Source organism: Pomacea canaliculata, linkage group LG3 (genome assembly GCF_003073045.1).
Source record: "Pomacea canaliculata isolate SZHN2017 linkage group LG3, ASM307304v1, whole genome shotgun sequence".
NCBI classification, from domain to species: Eukaryota; Metazoa; Mollusca; class Gastropoda; order Architaenioglossa; family Ampullariidae; genus Pomacea; species Pomacea canaliculata.
The window spans coordinates 4,432,915-4,452,075 of NC_037592.1; the positions used below are offsets into that span (position 1 = coordinate 4,432,915).

A 19,161-nucleotide genomic window follows, 5' to 3' on the forward strand; every position below is an offset into this window, starting at 1 on the left:
GCCCATCTCCTCTCCCTCGCTGCCTTACCTTCCCCGACCCTCTATGGAGTCAGGTACCCATTCCCTTCAGCTGGGTCGACTGGGGGAAGTTTGCTGCGCTTATCGGGAATTGAACCAGCGCGCTCTCGGTTCGGACGCCAGCGCTCTAACCACTCGGCCGTCCGCTTCCCCAACAGAACAGGGCTGATTGTATTTTTCTTTTTGTGGATGGACTACTTCACACATACACCCTCAGATCATTTGCATGCTGAAGCAGTGTAAAATGAAGAGATGTTAGTATCTGTTTCCATTGTGCTCAAGACAGAGGAAACCTTGTGTTATAGAAAAGCATTGAACTTGGTGATAGAAAGGCACCAGGTGTGCTTGAGGTCCTTTATTGTCTTGCTGATCAAAACAGTTTCCCTTTAAAACATGAACATACCTTTTGAGCACTATACAATAAAGCTCACACAGAGGGCAGTTTTCCAAAACTTATTTTAGTCAGAAGTACAAATTTCACATAAAACAGGAATTGCAAAACTTGAGAGAAATGAATATTAAGGTTGTTTATGAAAGTTTGAAACCATTAGTAAATAAAAGGATTTACTATAAATTTTGTTTGCGATTTCTTAATGAGGAACGACATTTGTTCTTTATCCCTCTGCAACAAGGTTTTTGATTGTGCCATGACTCAGTTATAGCATCCATTTTGCATAATTTGTTTATAACAGAGAAATTTATTTGATCCCCTCACCCCTATTTAGATACATTTTCTTTTAGTCACTTGTTGACTATGATGAGATGAAGAAAAAAATCTACTTCCAAACTGAACATTGCATACATATGTATGCATCTGTCAAAATACAATGGTGAAAGAGAAAAATAGATAAGATCATGTTATCACTATTGTCATCAAAAAGTGTTCTGTTAAGTCAGTTTACATGATGCTCTCCACAAAATTTCATACAGCATCCATTTCCTTTTGCTAAATCAGTTTCTATTTAATGTTGCTCAATCAAAGCGTACAGTTCTAATTTTTTAATAAAGGATTTTTGGTGATGGTTTCATGTGGGCAATAAACCAAGTGTTTTTAGTTAAACTTCCAAATCTTTGCTAGCTTGCATGCATGAAAGGTCACGAAAACAACTCTTAAGCCACTGGTCACAAGTAGCAGCTCAACTATTGCGACTACACTTATCAAAATCAACTTGAACTTGAGACCAGTGATTTAAGACTTTTCCAGACCTCACATCAAACCCAACCGTGACCTAAATAGCAACTACTGTAACTGGTAGTCAACAATTGTTATAATTAGTTGTTTGAAAAGGTAAGAAAATAGGACAAAGGCACATTCATCTTTCATGTGTTAAACATAGGAAAATAAAGCCAAACACACTTGTCATCAAATATACACCTGCTATATAAGATAAAACTCTCAAGTCTGCTAGGTCAAAATTCTTTCTTGCTTGCAACATACATGCACTTCCAAAAATGCTATTCAGCCACTTTAATTAAAACAATCACGTTCGATCTCTTGCACTAATATTTAGCAGACAGAAAGATGTGAAGTTTAGTAGTTTATTCCTTGTTGCTCCTTTGAGGAGCATAGGGTCGCAAGGAAGATGTGAAGAATCAACATAAATATTTCTAATTTGTATTCAAACTGTCATTATCAGGTAATCCAGGCTTTTCACTGTACACGAAGGTAAAAGTCATCCCATGACCTTTTTTCAGGTTTTTTAGGGAGCGAGGTGTTTCTCAGAGGATTTTTTGTGTGAGGGTGGTACCCATCTTGCCCTTACCTTTCCCCAACCCTCCAAGGACTCAGGTTTCCCACCAGCTGGGTTGGCTGGGGGAAGTAAGCTACACGGGTATCAAACCAGCACTCATTTCAGTTCAGATGCCAGCATTCTAGCCACTCCTCACTGTACATACCTAAGAGCTTATTTCACTGTCATTGACGCCATATCATTTACTGTTCCAGTTCGTAGTTCACTTAAAAAATGCAACACTTGTTAACTGTCATAATGTTTCACCCTGCATTTCTATCATGACCATGACTACAAAGTCTTCTTCCTTTTTTGCACTTACTTTGGTGGCCTTTGCATCCTTTCTTCTCCTATTCTTCCATCATGACCAATCCAGATTCAATAAAGTTCATAGCAACCGCCAGTGAACTTGAGTAACTCCACACTACAGACAGCTGACAATAAAACTTAGTTGTCCCTAAAATCTGATGAAACTTCCAAGCAAAGGAGAAAAGGCAAAGAACTTAGGAAGTTTTCCAATGATCATTGAGGCTGATGACAAGGATGTGGCTCTGTCCTGTGTGGACCATGTTGTAGGTGGCATTGGGACTGATACCAAAGCTCTGTGAGCAGGCGTCACACTTATAGTGCTTACCACCCAGCAGCTGGGCCAGGTCTCGGAAAGGAATCGTCACGCTGCCTTCTTCCATGCTGCCACCCTCTCCTTCCGAAAATGCCCCCACCACAACGCTTGTCCCTTCTTCTGCATTGACAAAAGCCTGCTCCTCCACCATTTCTTCAAGCACTTCTTCTTTTTCCTCTGCCGGCTTCTCTCCTGAGGATGATGCAGTACAGCTGGCTGTTTCCACAACACCTGTGGTGATGATGGCTCCAGTGTTACTGTCCACAATGCTTACCTCCTCATTGTTCTCATTCTCACTGCTTTTTTCTTCATTGATGATAAAGTGAATGATGGGCTCACTGTCTGGTGAATTGTGTATAACCTGTGTCTGGGCTACCACTTGTTCACCTAGAGGCTCGAATAGAATACGATCTGTCATCTTTGACATTGTTGTGTCATCCTCATACATTGTCACAGAATTTGTGGAATGGCTCAATGATCCCTTTTCTGTCTCTTCTCCCAACCCTCCATCTAAAGTCACCTGCTTTTTCTGTGAAAGAATGAGAAAAATATTGTCAATACAATCTGTTAAAAATGCACGACAAAATTTGCTGAGCTTATCCACCAAAGAGTTAGCTATAAATAAATTAAAGAAATGTCTGCACAAAAAATTTAGAAATGTGCAGATAGAAATGATTCTAAATGCTTGTTACACTTTACAGGACTTAACAGTACATTTGCTAAGCACCCCTAGTACATTCTTTATAAAACCGCTATTATGTTTGACAAGCCATAATGGTTCTTTCATACTAATAATGAAGAGGCAAAGGAAAAAAAGAAATATCATGGAATAAAAGCCTGATAGCCTATAGTTAAATTTATTTAACAGTAAAAAAAAAACATGTATATGAAGAAACAATTTTCCTTCCTTGATGCTGCCTGAATATTCTCTCATTTGTAATCAGTTTGGAAATAAAGTACCTGACGTGAGATTTTCAGTCCTTGAGAACAAGTTTGGCAGTGTTTACATGACAGTCATAGAACAGTTATACAACGTTGCCAAATTTACTCACTGTCTTTTTGGGGGTCTAGTTTAACAGGGCTTTTACACAATCTTATTCATAGTCAAAGAGAAGTAAATCCTATTAGCAATATGGTATTCATAACAAAACTTTCCATGTGTTTCTCATTACACCTTATTTATTGTCAAAAAACTGTACACTTGTATAAAAACATGCTTGTCTCGGAAATGACAAATTGCCTAGAATATATATTGATAACCTCCAAGCTTTCTTCCTTGTGAATGAAGATTGAAATTTATCTCCTCACCATTGAATGCACACGCATATGGCGTTGCAAATATCTGTTGAGGGAGAAGACTTTGTCACAAACACTGCAAGGATGCCGACCATCTGCATGTTGTTCTAAATGCATTCTTAGGTGTGATGGCAGACGGAAACCTCGCTCACACACAGGGCACCTGTGAGGTTTTTCGCCTCGATGTCGCATCATGTGGTACCTGAGAGCAAAACACATAACAGACCCCAGTAGTCAACAAATTAGTGAAATTTCTTTGATGAAAATACTGCATGCTGAGAGGAGATAAGATATTAATTTGAAAAAAAGGATGCAGATTGAAGAACAAAAGCTGTTTTCAAATCTTCTACCTCAGACCTGGGCAAAGGCCGGCCCGTGGGCCGGATCCGGCCCGCCTCCTGTCTCTGACCGGCCCGCCCGCTGGCGAAGGGATAGTATATATACTATATATACAGTATTGGGTAAAACTGAGTTAACTATATTAGTCCGGCCCTCTAAAACCATCCCAATTTCTCATGCGGCCCCTTGGGAAAATTAATTGCCCACCCCTGTTCTACCTAATAAGCAGAGAAATGTTTTTAAAACTCACAGTGCACTCCTTAATATATATAGAAAAGTATAAATATGACCAGATCTCTACTTCGTGAAAGCCTGCACCTACTTGTAGTTGGACTGTTGGCCAAATCCATGCCCACATATCTCACATTTGTATGGCCTTTCTCCAGTGTGCACTCTCTTGTGTTTCACCATGTCAGCTCTCCGCAGGAATTCTTTGCCACATATGTCACATTTGCACTGCATCTATAAAACAAAATATGTCTAAAAATCAAGTTCACCCCCTTCACAACTTCGTTAGCAATAAAGCATGCAGTCATCTAAATCACATCTTAGGTGCAAGGAAATCAAGATGTTTAAGAATTCACAAAAGTAGTCAACTATTTTCGTTCTGTGCAAAAGATGTGTATTCTACAGAAGTTTAAACCACACACACATATAAATGTTCTGTATATTTACCGTGTTCCACGTTAGCTGTGTCTGTCCTACTTGTTAAGTTAAACAGTAAAATTTCAACAGCTTACAGAATGGAAATTACAGCAATTTGATGTTTACAAAAATGTTTAATACTTCTTTTAAAAAAAGTGTGAAATAAGGTGACAAGCAGCAGATCCATTCCATTTGCTGGCAACTTACTTTGCGGAGATGCCTATAGCGCATGTGGCGATTGAGGTAGGCTTGCAAAGCAAAACTTTCCCCACATTCATCACAACGGTGTAGCTTGACTGATGTGTGGGTCTGCTCATGCATTAGTCTGTTGGCATTACGAGAAAAGCCTCGCTGACAGATGGAGCACCTAAATGGAAGAGCATCCGGGTGGTTTCCTGCCATGTGTTCTTTCAATGCACCAATACGATGGAACTTTTCAGGGCAGAAGAGACACTGCAGCTAAAACACAGATCTGTTGTATTATTATCTCAGGTGCAACCTTTATCTTACATATTCTCCCCTACCACATTAATGACAGAAATACAATAATGAACAAAGTAAAACCAGACAAAGATAACTAATTAGACTTAAAAAGAACTCAATGATTTTGAGAAGTACTCAGCAACAGACTTTGGTTATGACAATGACAGACCTGTTTATGAAAAAAAAAATCTCTCAGTCACTGCAAAATAGAACTATGATTATACAGTAATTAAATTCTTTAAGCAAACCTAGGAGACATCACAAGCATAAAAAAAAGGAAAAACAATGATATTTACCTTACCACTGAGGTGAGACTTTAAGTGAGCCTTCAGGTAGATATCTGATGAGAAAACTTTGCCACAAATTTCACAGACATGATGAGGGGAGAGGCTAACTGCACCTCCTCTGCCTCTGCCTCGCCCTCGTCCACGTCCCCTGCCCCTTCCAGACATTATGTTTTTGCACATGTTGGCATGAACACTAAGTTCAGTGGCAGAGGTGAAGCTTGCTTCACAGCAAATACATCGGAAGGAGATTTTATTGTCAGGTGAAGCATGCAGTCTGCTATGGTTTTCATAGGCTGTGCTTGATGAGAATGACTTGTTGCACTTGTTACAAGTGTAAACTATGCTGGGATGCTTGTGAACATTACTAATGTGCTTGCGGAGGTATGCAGCGAAAGGGAAACTTTCACCACACTGCTCGCACACATGAAGATTGCTGTCTGCTCTTCTAGACCCTGCAATACCTGTTGAGGATTCTTCTTCTACACAATCCTCTTCCTCCCCGCCATCAGCACCACCATTGTCTGCCTCTTCATCATCGTCATGTTCGACTGCCATGTGGAGTTCTAATTCTTCCTCATCAGCTAACTGTTCTCCACAAACATCACAGGAAAACTCTTCCTCATCTTCTTCATCGACATGCTGAGTGACATGCTGGGCTCGATCTGTTACTTTCACCAGCTCCCCGCATACTGAGCACATCCAATGTTCTGTTCCATCCATTTCCTTCAATTCAGCCTCTTTATCAACATTCTTCCCGGGTGAAAATTGAGCAACAGCTTGTGCTGCAGCTGTATCTGTTGATTCAGATGTCACTGCAGGTTCTGGCTGGTGAGAAACAAGCTGCTTCTGAGGAATCTGATGTTCAAGTGATGGTTCAAGGGTCTGAGTTGGTGCTGACAAAACAGCACTGGGTGACGCACTTGGGTAGGCAGCTTCAGCCAACAGAAGTAGACTGGCTGATGTGTCATCCTGATGAATGCTGCTGGCCTTTGGCAGTACAACTGCAGTAGGAGCATGAACGCTTTGCAGACTAACTGGTTCTGATCTTTCCTCCGTAGCTGGTTGCACGCTGGCAGCTTGTTCCACAAGAGAAGCTGCATCTAAAGGTTGATCAAGCTGCTGGTCATTCATGTCCTCGTTTTTCACTCTAAAGATCTCTGCAGCATCAAGCGAGCTTGCAGTTGCCAGCTGAACTGAAGCAGTCAGTGATATGTTTTGGGAGGAAGAAACATTTACAAGCACCTGCTGAGCCTCGTTGCTCTTGCCTGGTGATGTCATCATGGCTACTTTGGAACGAGCTGAACGGGGCAGCAGATTGGGGTCAAGGATAAGAAGGCTTTTGGGAACAGCTTTGGGCATTTGCTCTGTGTCAGGTCTGACTGGTGGCTCTCTTGGACCCCGCGACCTTGGAGAGGACTGTACAAGACTAGCAATCATGTCCTGGTACTGTTGTGACCGGGCCCTCTTCCTTGTTTGTATAGGTTCATACTTTGGTATGAAAGCAGCTCTGGACCTTTTACTCTGTTCTCCTTTCCCAGTGACTCGAACTCCTTCCTCTTCAGCTGTTTGCACATTTTCTCTCTTAACATCATGATGAACATTGTTAGCATGCGATATTTTTTTGAATGCAATTTCTGTGGGTTCAGCCCCCTTTTCGGATTTAGCTGAAGATGTTATCATCACAGATGGTTTGGTGTTGTCTGCCTTATCTGTGATGCCACAATCCATGGCTTTTGCTGACCCTAACAAAACCCTCCCGTGTGCTGACTTCTCACCATCTTTGACAGTTGCTGCAAGTTTGGAAGGCCCTGCTATGCTCTCCTGATGTTCAGCTGTGGAAAGTCGCTTACGTGTTGTCATCCTTCTTTCACCCTTAGCTGCCTCCTTAACGTCTGCTGAAGTTTTTGCCTGACTGCCTGGTGTGGAAGATGACTTGGTCAGCTTTGCAGTCGGACTGGTCTGGTTTCCTTGAGAGATGGTCGCTGTATGACGGCATGTTAGTCTTGCTCTGCTTCTTACAGCTGGCGCTTCCTGATTTGTGCTCTCTGCTTGTCTGCTGGGTAATGGATGCTCTTTATTTATATTTTCTGTTACTTCTAACTGCTTGTTCTGTGTTCTTTTTGCGAAAGCTATTGAAGCTGATGTAGTTTTACTTTCTTTAACGGATTCCATGTTATGTTCTGAGGACAAAGCAGATTTTTTGTTGATGCCTTCCACAACCACTATTTGTGGCGGGTTCCTCTCTGATGAAGCAAACTCTAAAAGAGCTCTGTGTTGGTCTCTCTTCTCAGCGTCCATTTTCTCCACTGCCTGTGCTATTATCACCATTTCAGATGGTGTCTTACTAACCGAGGACACAGCCAAATCTGCTTGATTGGAAATAGGTGAAGAAGGTTTAAGCTGATGATCAGGAGAGAGAACAGTAGTCAAGATACTCTGCTGGCTGTCTCCCTCAGGATGAGTTAAAGCTGGTAGGCCAGCAGTGTCATGTGGCATTATGATGATAATCTCTGAACCCTCGCTAACTTCTGGCCCCAACAACTCCATCTGACTTTTGGTCAAGGCTACAGGTTCCACCCCTTTAATTTCTTCCCCAGTAATATCGGCAGCGTCCTGTACCAAAAATGACACCTCAGAAATCTGCACTTGCTGTTTGTCTCTCCTTGCTGCTAATTGCAGTTCATGTGCAGGGTGATACCTGTGCAGTGGCTCAGATGAGTCATCAGCCTCCACAACAGACAACATGCATGGCGGTGCCATATTTTCTGATACTGCTGCAAAAGATGGTTCTGCTTGAGAATCTGATTCGGATGTTGGAGGCTGGGGCTGACGGGCTGAACCAAGATCTGAAGGACCTTCTTGTACATTTTCTATCTCCAACACTGTGTCCTTGGGCACTATGATATTTCGAGAATGACCAAACAAGTGCATTTTCAGGTCAGCATCTTGAGCAAAGCTCTTCTGACACTGAGGGCATCTCCCATCAGCATTGACAGTGTGCACCCCAAGATGACTCAAAAGTTCTGACTGAGTAATGAAGTATTTGTGACACAAGCTGCATTCAAAAATTGTTCGGCCTTTCACAAACTCTTGCTCTTCCGGGGCATCATTATAGCGCCGACCTGGGAATATGTTGACCATTAGCCGAGACCCATGACTAAGGTGATACTTCTGCATGGTGATGAGTATTTTCAGGACACCAGAAAGATTGAAGAATGGTTTGACTGCAAATCATGCATGAAAGAATTTTACTTATCACTTTACACTGTCTTTTCTTAACACTGTCAATAAGAAGTCTTTAAAAAAAGTGAGTCTACTTAAACAGAGAACACCACACACAGTCATTCCTAAATCAAGCAATCATCCTTATTATCTACTGTCTAACAGTTTGTCTGAATATTAGAATTTGCATCAAAATATGAAAAGCTGTTATACTTTTGAAGTTAACATAGATTATAAATATTAACATAGATTAACTCCTCTGATGCTTCAACATGTTTGTCTTAAAATCATTTTAAACTACTTCTCTTGAATTTACCATGTGAGATGATTAAGACATGGAAGCTTTGCTTCCACTAGACCCAATATAATTTTGCTAAGATGCCAAAAATAAAGACACATATTTTAATAATGGTTTAAAGTGTGTCCCTAAGCTTTGAATTGTAAAGCTATGAAACCATTTTGATCATTCAGACTGAACAGCAGCCTTAATTTTTTTTAAAAATCAGTTGCAGCAGATAAATCTGGAATTCTGCAGAACAACCTTCATATCTAGAGCTACATTTGATGTTTCTTTTATATCTAAAGTCAAGTATATGTTTCCTTTGTATCTTCAGCTTCATTTGATGACTACATGTTTCCTTTATATCTAGAGCTACACTCGTATTTCCTGTTCATTAAATACATTTACTGATATGATTTTCATGTGTTTTTGTTTACTCTCTGGACTATTGACATAAGGTCGTTTTTATGTTGTCTGTTGCCTCTTACTATTACCTCGATTTTTTTTTTTTTTCAATTAAGCCTTGTGTAGGGCAGATGTTCACTTGCTCGATATTGAGTGAATTGTCACACAAAGACACTTGATATTACATAAACCATTGTCATTTACAAGGTCACTTGTTTGGTACTGGTGAACTGCTATTACTTACAAAGACTCTTATGTGGCTGATGGCTAATTTTAAACTTGAAAATAACAGGAAAAACAGTCTTTCCTGCAGACACTTGAAAGTCATTGCTGACACAAGTTGACCATTGCAAAAGAAATGACAGCTTAGTGAGCTAAATATTGAATAGCCAGCCTATGTAGTCTGCTTCTCCTAGTAGTGTTAAGCCATCATATGTTATTAGGAAAGGGTAAAAGAATGCAAGCAAGTGGGATGTAAGTTTTTGTGTTCTTCTCTTACAGGAGGTTGGTAAGATGTTCCTATATGATGTGCACATCAATTGTCTCATCAGAGCCTAAATTTTTGTGTAACTGGACTTTGTGACATTATAAATTCCTCTAATATGATTTTAATACAATTAGAAGCCTACAAATAACATCATGCACAAAAGCAGACCAGTTAACCCTTAGGATGAATTTACTTGACTAACTTGTAATAATCCCCTGCACTTTCTCCAAAACAGCAGGTAATCCCAAGGAAAAACCTGCAGTCTTGATTTAGTGTTTAATCATGGATGTAATTCTGAAAGTTTTGTTACAGGAAACTCATAAACGGAGGTCAGAGGTAAAAATGTCAAAAACACAGACAAATGTACATGAGCACGGTTACACTCTCAAGGCGCGAGAGCTGGGACAATATATGATACATATTGTTGTGTCAATTCTTGGTATGTGGACACTTGGTGGTATGTCACAATATTGAGCTTTTTATCATGTGCATGTACCAAGCTCTGCCACTGGGGTTTTGTGTGTGTGTGTTTTCTCGGGGACTTAAGGCGCGCAACGACGTGACTGTATATAAATACATAAATTTTTATTACTGCTCATCACTAGATTTTAGATGTCACTGAAGAATTTCCAATAAAAGAATAAAAAGCACTTGAAGGTCGCATAAAATTTCCGTTTAAAGTTTCTGAGATCGGATTCTCACTCAAATGACACAGTTTATGCACGAACGCATTCTCATTAAATTCTCAGACTGTGTATTAACACTCAGCTATTTATTTAGTGATAAGCCCGATGTGCCATTTAGAATAAGTTTTCAATTGAATTCAAAACGCTCTACAGAGATAGAAATCTTTTATGCATACCGCAGTTTCAAAGAAAATAACTGAGGGGCTTTGAGGGTTTTTTACTAGTAACTGCAGCATCGTAAATCGCGGATTGGAACCGAGAATTGTTTTAAATACTAGGCTGAAAATGAAACAGCGCGATCAACTGTGGAACCTGGTTCGAGCTATTTAATGACCACGAGGAATATAACAAAAAATTGGCAGGTGCTTACTAGATTCTTCATTGCAAATAATAAACACTACATCAAATCACAGTTCTCTAATAAAATCCTAACAAATTGTTAAATACAAGTTGATATAGCGCAATCATACCTAAATCAACCGCTAAAACGCTTTAGCTGCGAGCATTCTCGGATCACTTCCGCTGTAAGCTGGGTAAATTAAAAAGTTTAAAAGTAGGAAGGAGACGAAATGAAACTTATTATGAAGATAATCATCGTTTTACCCCCTTTTTAATAAGTTTAAAGTATGAACTGTAATAGAATGGATGAAATAGATGTGACAGTTCTTTAAGCAAAATAATATTTAAGTAATACGTCTTTCTTTTGTAAATTTTGATATATTTTAAAAATACTTTAAGCTGAACCATTTGGGAATACTGTAAAATCAGATTTCAAATGTTTGCTCGGTTTGCAGAAAGGTACTTTGTCAGCGTGTTAATATGAATTGTTACTACTTTAACATTAACAAACTAAAGATCTCTTATTTCAAACTGTATGTGGCGCAAAGCAGAAACAGTTCGGGAGAGTAGTACAACGTTTCAGTTGATATTTCCACAAACAACATCGCATGATGAACACGAAGCATTGGAGCACGAACTAATATACACGTCCATGATTGGAGGGAAAACTTTTCACTTCCAGTAGGACGATATCGGATTATTCAGTATAAAGCTTGAGCATTTTCGCATATTTAATCTGGAAAATTAATCTAATTTTACTATAAAATCTGTAATATTAAGTGCTAGTAACATTTTCGTCATTAAAATATAATAAAACACTTTTATCCAGTTTCGAGGACGCGATCATTCTAATGTGGATTCTTTATGTACCGAATCGATCTCAGTTCGCATGAACTCCAAACGTGGAAAATTAAAAAGCATGAATAAGAGATGAGTGAAAGTGGATAAAAGTGTTTCAATACTGCTAACTTAACTATTAACAGTATGGTGGTGGGAGTCTATAGCGTTGAATGAATGTTTTAGTTTTCAATCAATGCTACTACTTACGGTAATACTTATGTGTGTAGGGGCCAACGACAGCTTGTTCAAAAAGTTGCAGCATTATCTTTAAGCATGAGCGGTGAATCACCAGCAAAAAAGGCAAATATTATGGTTAAGATAGGAACACACAATGGGACCTTCCATTGTGATGAAGTTCTTGCCTGTTTTATGCTCAAACAGCTGCCTCAGTACAGGGATGCAGAAATTTTACGGTAAGCGTTTGCTCACACCTGATAGAAATTAGTTATTTTGATATTTAAATTTAAAAACAGCATTTTGTTTGTGTTCAATTACACGTATGATTATATGGAATCAGGTGTCTAATGCACCATAGGGAGAGAGGCCCTTTAGTGCCATAATGTTATGTGTTTCAGTCAGTTTTTGAGGAGAGAGCGTTTAGAAATGACAAGTGTATTTTTGTATATCAGTGCAGCTATACTAGAATGTATGAATATGTAAGTGCTTATGTTTGTCAGAGGCATATATTTTAATGTCCCTTTTTTGTTTTTTTTAAATTTCTGTCTTAGAACCAGAGAGTCTAGCCTGCTAGATGAATGTGATATAGTGGTAGATGTTGGAGGCGTGTACAATCCAGAAAATCATCGCTACGATCATCATCAACGGTCTGTGCTTTTTGAATGGTCTTAATTAACAGTTCACATAAATCTTTTGTTTATTTTTATTTACATGCTTTTTGTAACTATAGAAATACTTGAGTCTGACAGGCTTGATCCCTGTAATCCAAAAGATTTTCGTGCTTGTCAAAGTTAATTCATTGAAAGGATTCATTATAACATTATATCGTAAGCAAGCAGGTTATATCTTGTCAAGAGAAACACAACATCACATTATGTGCATAATGTGACAAAAAATCTTCAAGAACAATGTATCAGCTTGAGAATTATCTTGTGCAATTAACTAATGCCTTCAGAGCTGTGGCCAAAAGGAGTCTAGGAAATGTAAAACCACCAACACCACGACATTGCCAGTGTTGCAATGCTTGTATGTTTCTTGTCTCATTAATGCACACAGGCACGCATATTGTTGTTGGGGTTGACTTGACATAGCTGCAGTAAAAGCTTGTCAACAGGGCTTGCCTTGTGCACCCATTAGGTCTCACATTGGGTGGTCTATCCTCTGTTTCACATTTGCCAGCCAGTTTTTGCTCTGTCCACCTCAGCTCTCTCCTTCCACATGTCATGTCACTTGCATGCCCTTCTGCTCAACCATGCATGCATCATGTCATTTGTGTGTTTTTTTTCTCTCAACAAAAAATACAATGCAAATTCACCTTTATGGGCTCTGTCTACTTTAATATAACAATAACATACAAATATACTCCTTTACTCCCAAACTCTTTTCTCAAGTTCATACACTTGCTGTTTCGTGATCCCAGCTACAAAGAAACAGTCTTCTGCCCTGATGAGAAAAGATTTTTTTAAATATAACAATAGAATCTACCCACCATCTGAGTTCAGTCAAATATTATGTCAATGTTAAAAACAAATACTGTTTGTATTCAAAAACTGAACAGTTTGAGCTGTTTGTGATCTTGATGTTGTTTATGATCACTTACAACGTGCCCACTTTCACTGGGGTCAACATTCAGCTCTGCTTCATCCTTCAAGATTTGAATCATGCAATGAAGCATTCAGGCCAGCAGTGTAGTGTCGACACATACAGCTGTGTTCAATATGCACAGACTGAAGCTGCAGTCTTCAGTGTTTAATTTTCACATCACGTACCATAGCCCTTCATGCCAGATTCAGTAAAAAGCCTTTTTAAGTCAATTAAAGTCTGGACTAGATCTTTACAATGCTGCATATGCTTTTCAATCAGTATGTGACAGTTGAAGATTTGTTTAACTGTGCTCTTATCTGAAACCAGCCTACTCTTCTGCTAGCAGTTCCTCAGATATGAGGGTATGAGGTGGTTTTAAATCACCTTAAGTATAAGTTTGCTTTATGAATGATAAGTCTTATTTTTCTGTAATACTGGCATTGTTTGCTGTTACCTTACTTTGGAAGGGGTATGACCAGTGATTACATCCATTCATAAAAGGCAGAGGTGAAGAATACATGTCGTGCCAACAAATTAATATCTTTCTGGAAAGGTATACTTGCCACTTGCCACACATAAATTGTTGGTGTTTGTAGGTCAACTGGAAGGGCAAAACTTATCAGGTGGTCAGAACAATTAGAGCCATCTACTCTTCTTGAACATTCTGTTTAAATAATCTAGAACTTTCTCTTTATCAATCTCTGTTTGAATATGCAACCTGACTTGCTAGTGGCCAAAACATGCCAATTCAGGTATGCTCAACTTTTGTAACGTCACTTGTCCATGATGGCCACTTGTGCAGCACCCTTGGCAAAAGGATCTAATACCACAGTTGTTACGTGCAGAAGAAGCAGCAAATTAATTCATGTTTGGCACATATTGAAATAGATCTTTAATTTCACTTGTTGTTTCCAATCATGTTGACAAATGGCAAGAATGTAACTGTTTTCATTTCAGAAACTTTAAGGAATGCATGAACAGCTTAAATCCTCATAAGAAATGGATCACAAAGCTCAGCTCAGCTGGCCTGGTGTATTTTCACTTTGGTCATGAGATTCTTTCTCACCTGCTGGGTCTATCTGTTCAAGATCCTACAACTGAACTAATTTATGATAAGGTATATGAGAATTTTCTGGAGGAGGTGGATGCCATTGACAATGGCATTGATGCTACAAATGAGGAACCAAGGTAATTTTTATATTATCTAAAATACTACCTGTATCTTAAAGGCTGAAGTTTTCCTTCTGGCAGGAAAGAATAGTTCAACACAAGAGAGGGGGGTGAGGAACACATGGTGCCATCCACCCTCATAGTGACCCACTATTTGCTTATATTTAGCTCAGTAAATACATTTCTTTTCCCATAGTCAAACCATTTTTTCCTGCCAGACAGCGGCCTTTAGGTATGGCAATATAAATATAACAAGAAAATAAGCACATTTGTGATCAAATTTTCTCAAAAGATTCTTAGAGATGAATTTTGTTTTATTTAAACAACTTGACAATTTATTATAAAAAGGGTTTATTGATCAGCAGCACATCTGTTTAAGAAAAAAGTTGCCATTTTTTTTTCCAGAAGAGTGGACCACTTAATCATGGATGTCTTTTAATAAATTAATAGGCCATCACAATCCAAACTGATTGGAAATATTAGCTCTGGCAGTAATTAGCACCTTTATAACACTTTCAAAAACTGCAAGCTATCTGATGTGTCAACAGAACATGGAGATGCTGGAAATATGTTCAATCCCTTAAAATGGAAATGGATATGAAAACTGGTGCTGACAGAAATGCAATTCCTTTATTTGCAGATACAAAGTGACAACAACAATAAGTAACAGAGTTGCCCGCATGAACCCAAGGTGGAATGAAGAGAATGTGGATGAAGATGTGAGATTAATACTGGTTAGATAATTAAACAGAGGTAGATAACATCATAATGCATGTAAGAGAAATTATGTGCATGTTTTGTATATGCAGTCTACTTGTAAGCACATTGGTTACAAAGATTTACTTCAAGATATTTTATCTCTCCTGTGTTGCCTTCAACAGACACTTATTTAAGCATGTTCTCTCTAAAAGTTCAGAAGTTGTATGGAACACATAAGCATATCAGCATCCATGTTTGTTGTTGATCTCTTTTTGGGTATGTTTAGTAACATGTATTCCTTTTTCACTGTTTTCCTCTAAGTGTTCTAATGTAGTTTTGTTATGTACAGACATTAATGGATTGTATAGCAGACTACTTAAGTTTTTTTCTTAGTTTTTGTTTTAGCAAAATTAGCAGGTGTTTACTTTGCAAGCAAGCAGTGCCAAGCATGGCATAAAACATTTATGCTATTGACTTATGAGTCAAAGAATAAGTTTCTAAGTAAATTTTACAAATACAGGGCCAGTTTTTTACTTTCCTTTTTGTATCAACAGAAATGTTTCCACAAGGCAATGGATATGGTTGGGGCAGAGTTTCTTGACAGAGTCAACTTTTACAAGGCAACATGGCTTCCTGCAAGAGATATAGTACTGAGGGCCCTCAACGCTAGAACAGAGGTAGCTGCCATACAGATACAGATTCAGTTTCTTAAGTACATCTCCACATGATTATGAACACAGTTTGTGTCTATTCAATAGTTGTACATAGTAGGGGCATAAGACAGAATACCCATGGAGGTCAAGTAAAGTATTATTTCTAGTACTTATTATGTAGATGCTTGCTTTACACCGTTGATGTTATATTTCGTGTTTATTTAACCTTTACAGTAATTGCTTAGGAAGGTACCATAGATGTTCTTAGTCTCCTGGCCTCAAAGCAGAAAGGTGTAGGTTTGATACTCAGACTGCTGGATGGGAAATTTCCTCTGTAACGAGACCTGATGTCTCAGGTAGAATTGTCTCATGGTGTTTGCATGTATAGGGAATTTATAAGCCTTGCATGCAGTCTATAGGTAGACACTGGGTCTTGTGGTACAGTAAGCCCTGATATCTCAAGCAGAAAAAAAAAGTCTCCTTCAGTTATAGCAAGCCCCAATGTCTCAGGCAGAACCAAGGTCTCCTTATGGTCTGTCCACAGGCAGACACTGGGTCTTGAAGTGTTGATGAATAGGTGTTTTCTATGCAACATGTCTTGATGGATTATCAGACGTTTTTGTGGTTTTGTCAAAACCAACGCATAATAAAGCATGAGTAGTGTGTATGTTTTGCAATTTCATGTTAATTTAGATTTGACATTTAGTTATTCTTTAGTAATGATCAAGCACCCGCTTGCACAGTGCTATCGAACAAAGCGTGAGCCAGTATGGTTCATTATTCTTCAACAGTTGTCAATCATAGTAAATCTATTGTAAGCACAACACAACTACAATTCATCTGCAGTTTGCGATCGTTGAAGAAAACATTCAGCGTACGTAGTCTTATTATATAGTCTTGGAAGATCAAGTGTTACAGGAAATACCTTAAAAACTGGTCATGAATTGTGACCTTAAGAACATATACAAAGCACGAGGAGACGTTGGTTCTACTTGAGACATTGGGTCTCGTTATACCTCCAGCAGTGAATGGGTACCTGATGTATCTGAGAAGGTAAAAGGTTGAAAGGTAAACAGTATGAAAGGGTTTAGCTTTGTGTTTCACGTTAATCATTAACGGTTTACCTCCCCTACAGCCATGAAGTCACTGGAACCCTTACTTTAAAAACTGCATGAAGACAACGAATAGTTGCTTATTTATATGGTGTGTGAGGGGGGAATGTGTTGCCTAGTGCATCCCATGCATAAGAAAGTGGTATAAGATCTGCAAGTAATTTTGGGGTGTTTTGTGTTACTATAGACACACAGTACTGGAGAGATCATTTCCCTGTCAGAAGGTGGATCACCATGGAAAGACCATCTCTTTACCTTGGAAGAAGAACTTGGCATCAGTCCTCCAATCAAATATGTTTTGTATCCAGACAGTAACAGTCAGTGGAGGGTTCAATGTGTTCCACTCAGGCTGGGGTCTTTTGACAATAGGTAATTAAATCCACTGAACTTTTCATTGAACCCATAAATTGTGTCAAAGATTCTCACATGTGTATGCACAAAACATGCCATTATTTTGTCATAGGTTGATATAGTACTTGCATTTTTGCAGGTTATTGTTGGCAAATATTTAATCAGTAGTTTGAAGACTTGCAGCTTATTATTTCACTCAAAATTTATCAGTTTTTTCATGCGCTCCCATTTTTTGTTTTTTAAGTGGTAGGTGTTGCCCTTGAAGGGTCCAGAGTCCATATACTCCTTATATTTTTGTGGATCAGTTTTTTTTTTAACAATTTCACTTTCATTTTTCTCTAATTTAAATGTTACTTATGTTCTCAATATTTATACAAATTTATGCGTACATGTTTGCATAAACAAAACCAGGAGATTGTTTTAAAAATTCCATAGGCTGTAAACTATTTTTGGGTTTTCATTTTCAGACTTCCTTTGTCAGAAGAGTGGCGAGGTCTACGAGATGAAGAACTGTCTCAAAAATGTGGAATTCCCAACTGCATTTTTGTTCATTCGTCAGGGTTTATTGGAGGAAACAAAACATATGAAGGTGCTTTAGCCATGGCTGCAGCAAGTCTTCAGAAAGTAGAGAGCCGATAAGAAACATTTGTCTGAAAAAAATACATGGTTAAAGGTGTGCTAAAATAAAGGAAGGAGTGCATGCTGCACACCTTTGAGCTCCCAATCTGGGATCTTTATTTTCTGAAAAAGTGAGTGATTGGGAGATAAGCCACTACACCTCATCAGACTTCCTTTGATGGTGAAAATTAGTTTTAGAGCTAACAATACCCTACATCACACTTTACTATCATGGAATGTCCAGGGTAGTGGGGTAGGGAAGGGTGATAAATTGAAAGCACTTTATGTACAAAAATTATTTTTATTTCGCGACAAAACCAAGAACTTTTTAAGACATTTTACATCACAGACAACACACCAAAGCATGCTTAACTCGTCAAAATTATAAAAAGCTATCCCATGATCAAATGTGAACAAAAAAAGGTAGGGGTGGAGTGGGGGGGGGGTCTTATTTGCAGATAAGGGTATGATCTGGCGTGAAACCATTTGAGATTTGCCAAATTGAACCTGATTATTCAACTCTGCAGTTAGGTTGAGAAAACTGTTTACTCTGAAGAGTCAGAATCCATGCACAGTAAACACATTTGAGTCCAGGCCTTTACCTTTAAGGTACACATGAATTTGAAGTGTTTTCAAAAATTCATGAGTAGGAAGAAAAATCAAAATTATAAAGTTAAAAGAAAGAAACTGTTCCTAACTTATTTGATTGTAAGATTGCACTTTCTTGTAAATCTAAAGGGAATTAAGTAAATCAAATACTGTTTCCAAAAAATAAAAATTCTGATATATGTTTATAAATGCAATATTCTGTGGATTTTAATGGTTACCATGAAGAATAACTTAAGTGTAAGAAATAGGCCTGACAATGATATAAATTACTTCCAAATTTGCGTATACACTGTGTCACCATTGTTTTTTGAAAAGAAAGGTGCATCTGTAAAAATTCAAACCTTCAAACTAACATCTTTCTGTGCCTGTGTTTGAATGTGATTTACATTGCCAAATGTCTGGATTTGATCCCTTTTGGTTTAAGTAGCTTTGTAGTAGAAATTAGGGAATATCGGACACAGATGGGTGGTCCAGCCTTGATAGTTGCTGAAGGGGTGGGACATGCTGGT

At 38.5% G+C, this 19,161-nt stretch overlaps 3 protein-coding genes across 5 annotated transcripts in view; 2 read left to right on the forward strand and 1 right to left on the reverse strand.

Annotated features, from left to right (window-relative positions):
- LOC112559977 (dynamin-binding protein-like) overlaps nucleotides 1-592 on the forward strand; it is a 23,781-nt gene extending 23,189 nt beyond the window's left edge. The window contains exon 18 of the mRNA XM_025231506.1: nucleotides 182-592. The gene's annotated coding sequence lies outside the window, so the exon portion shown is untranslated. The remainder of the gene's footprint in view (nucleotides 1-181) is intronic.
- LOC112559973 (zinc finger protein Xfin-like) lies at nucleotides 359-11,057 on the reverse strand. Its single transcript, XM_025231500.1, has 6 exons — nucleotides 10,971-11,057; nucleotides 5,430-8,644; nucleotides 4,858-5,109; nucleotides 4,328-4,467; nucleotides 3,679-3,868; nucleotides 359-2,899 (listed from the first exon to the last, which is right to left on the reverse strand). The coding sequence occupies exons 2-6, from the start codon at nucleotides 8,595-8,597 to the stop codon at nucleotides 2,252-2,254; spliced, it is 4,398 nt and encodes a 1,465-aa protein (XP_025087285.1). The 5' UTR covers nucleotides 8,598-8,644; nucleotides 10,971-11,057; the 3' UTR covers nucleotides 359-2,251.
- Nucleotides 11,058-11,176: 119 nt separating this feature from the next.
- On the forward strand, nucleotides 11,177-18,149 carry LOC112559980 (UPF0160 protein MYG1, mitochondrial-like). Of its 3 annotated transcripts, none has more exons than XM_025231514.1 (8): nucleotides 11,177-11,298; nucleotides 11,907-12,092; nucleotides 12,408-12,503; nucleotides 14,398-14,628; nucleotides 15,251-15,329; nucleotides 15,864-15,986; nucleotides 17,262-17,443; nucleotides 17,893-18,149. In XM_025231514.1, exons 1-8 carry the CDS (start codon nucleotides 11,276-11,278, stop codon nucleotides 18,062-18,064), a joined length of 1,092 nt encoding a protein of 363 aa, XP_025087299.1. In that variant the 5' UTR covers nucleotides 11,177-11,275; the 3' UTR covers nucleotides 18,065-18,149. The 3 variants fall into 3 exon arrangements, with proteins under 3 accessions (XP_025087299.1, XP_025087298.1, XP_025087300.1); XM_025231513.1 differs by lacking the exon at nucleotides 11,177-11,298 and adding an exon at nucleotides 11,323-11,520; XM_025231515.1 differs by lacking the exon at nucleotides 11,177-11,298 and adding an exon at nucleotides 11,325-11,543.
- Nucleotides 18,150-19,161: the final 1,012 nt, after the last annotated feature.

Excerpts from the sequence above, each read along its gene's own strand:
- LOC112559973 (XM_025231500.1), bottom strand. The coding sequence starts at position 8,597 with ATGCAGAAGTATCACCTTAGTCATGGGTCTCGGCTAATGGTCAACATA. Across the intron at positions 4,468-4,857 it reads GCTATAGGCATCTCCGCAAA|ATGCAGTGCAAATGTGACAT; the intron begins GTAAGTTGCCAG and ends TTTGTTTTATAG. Across the intron at positions 2,900-3,678 it reads ATATGCGTGTGCATTCAATG|AAAAAGCAGGTGACTTTAGA; the intron begins GTGAGGAGATAA and ends ATTCTTTCACAG.
- LOC112559980 (XM_025231513.1), top strand. The coding sequence starts at position 11,375 with ATGTGGCGCAAAGCAGAAACAGTTCGGGAGAGTAGTACAACGTTTCAG. Across the intron at positions 12,093-12,407 it reads AGGGATGCAGAAATTTTACG|AACCAGAGAGTCTAGCCTGC; the intron begins GTAAGCGTTTGC and ends TTTCTGTCTTAG. Across the intron at positions 15,330-15,863 it reads AAGAGAATGTGGATGAAGAT|AAATGTTTCCACAAGGCAAT; the intron begins GTGAGATTAATA and ends TTGTATCAACAG.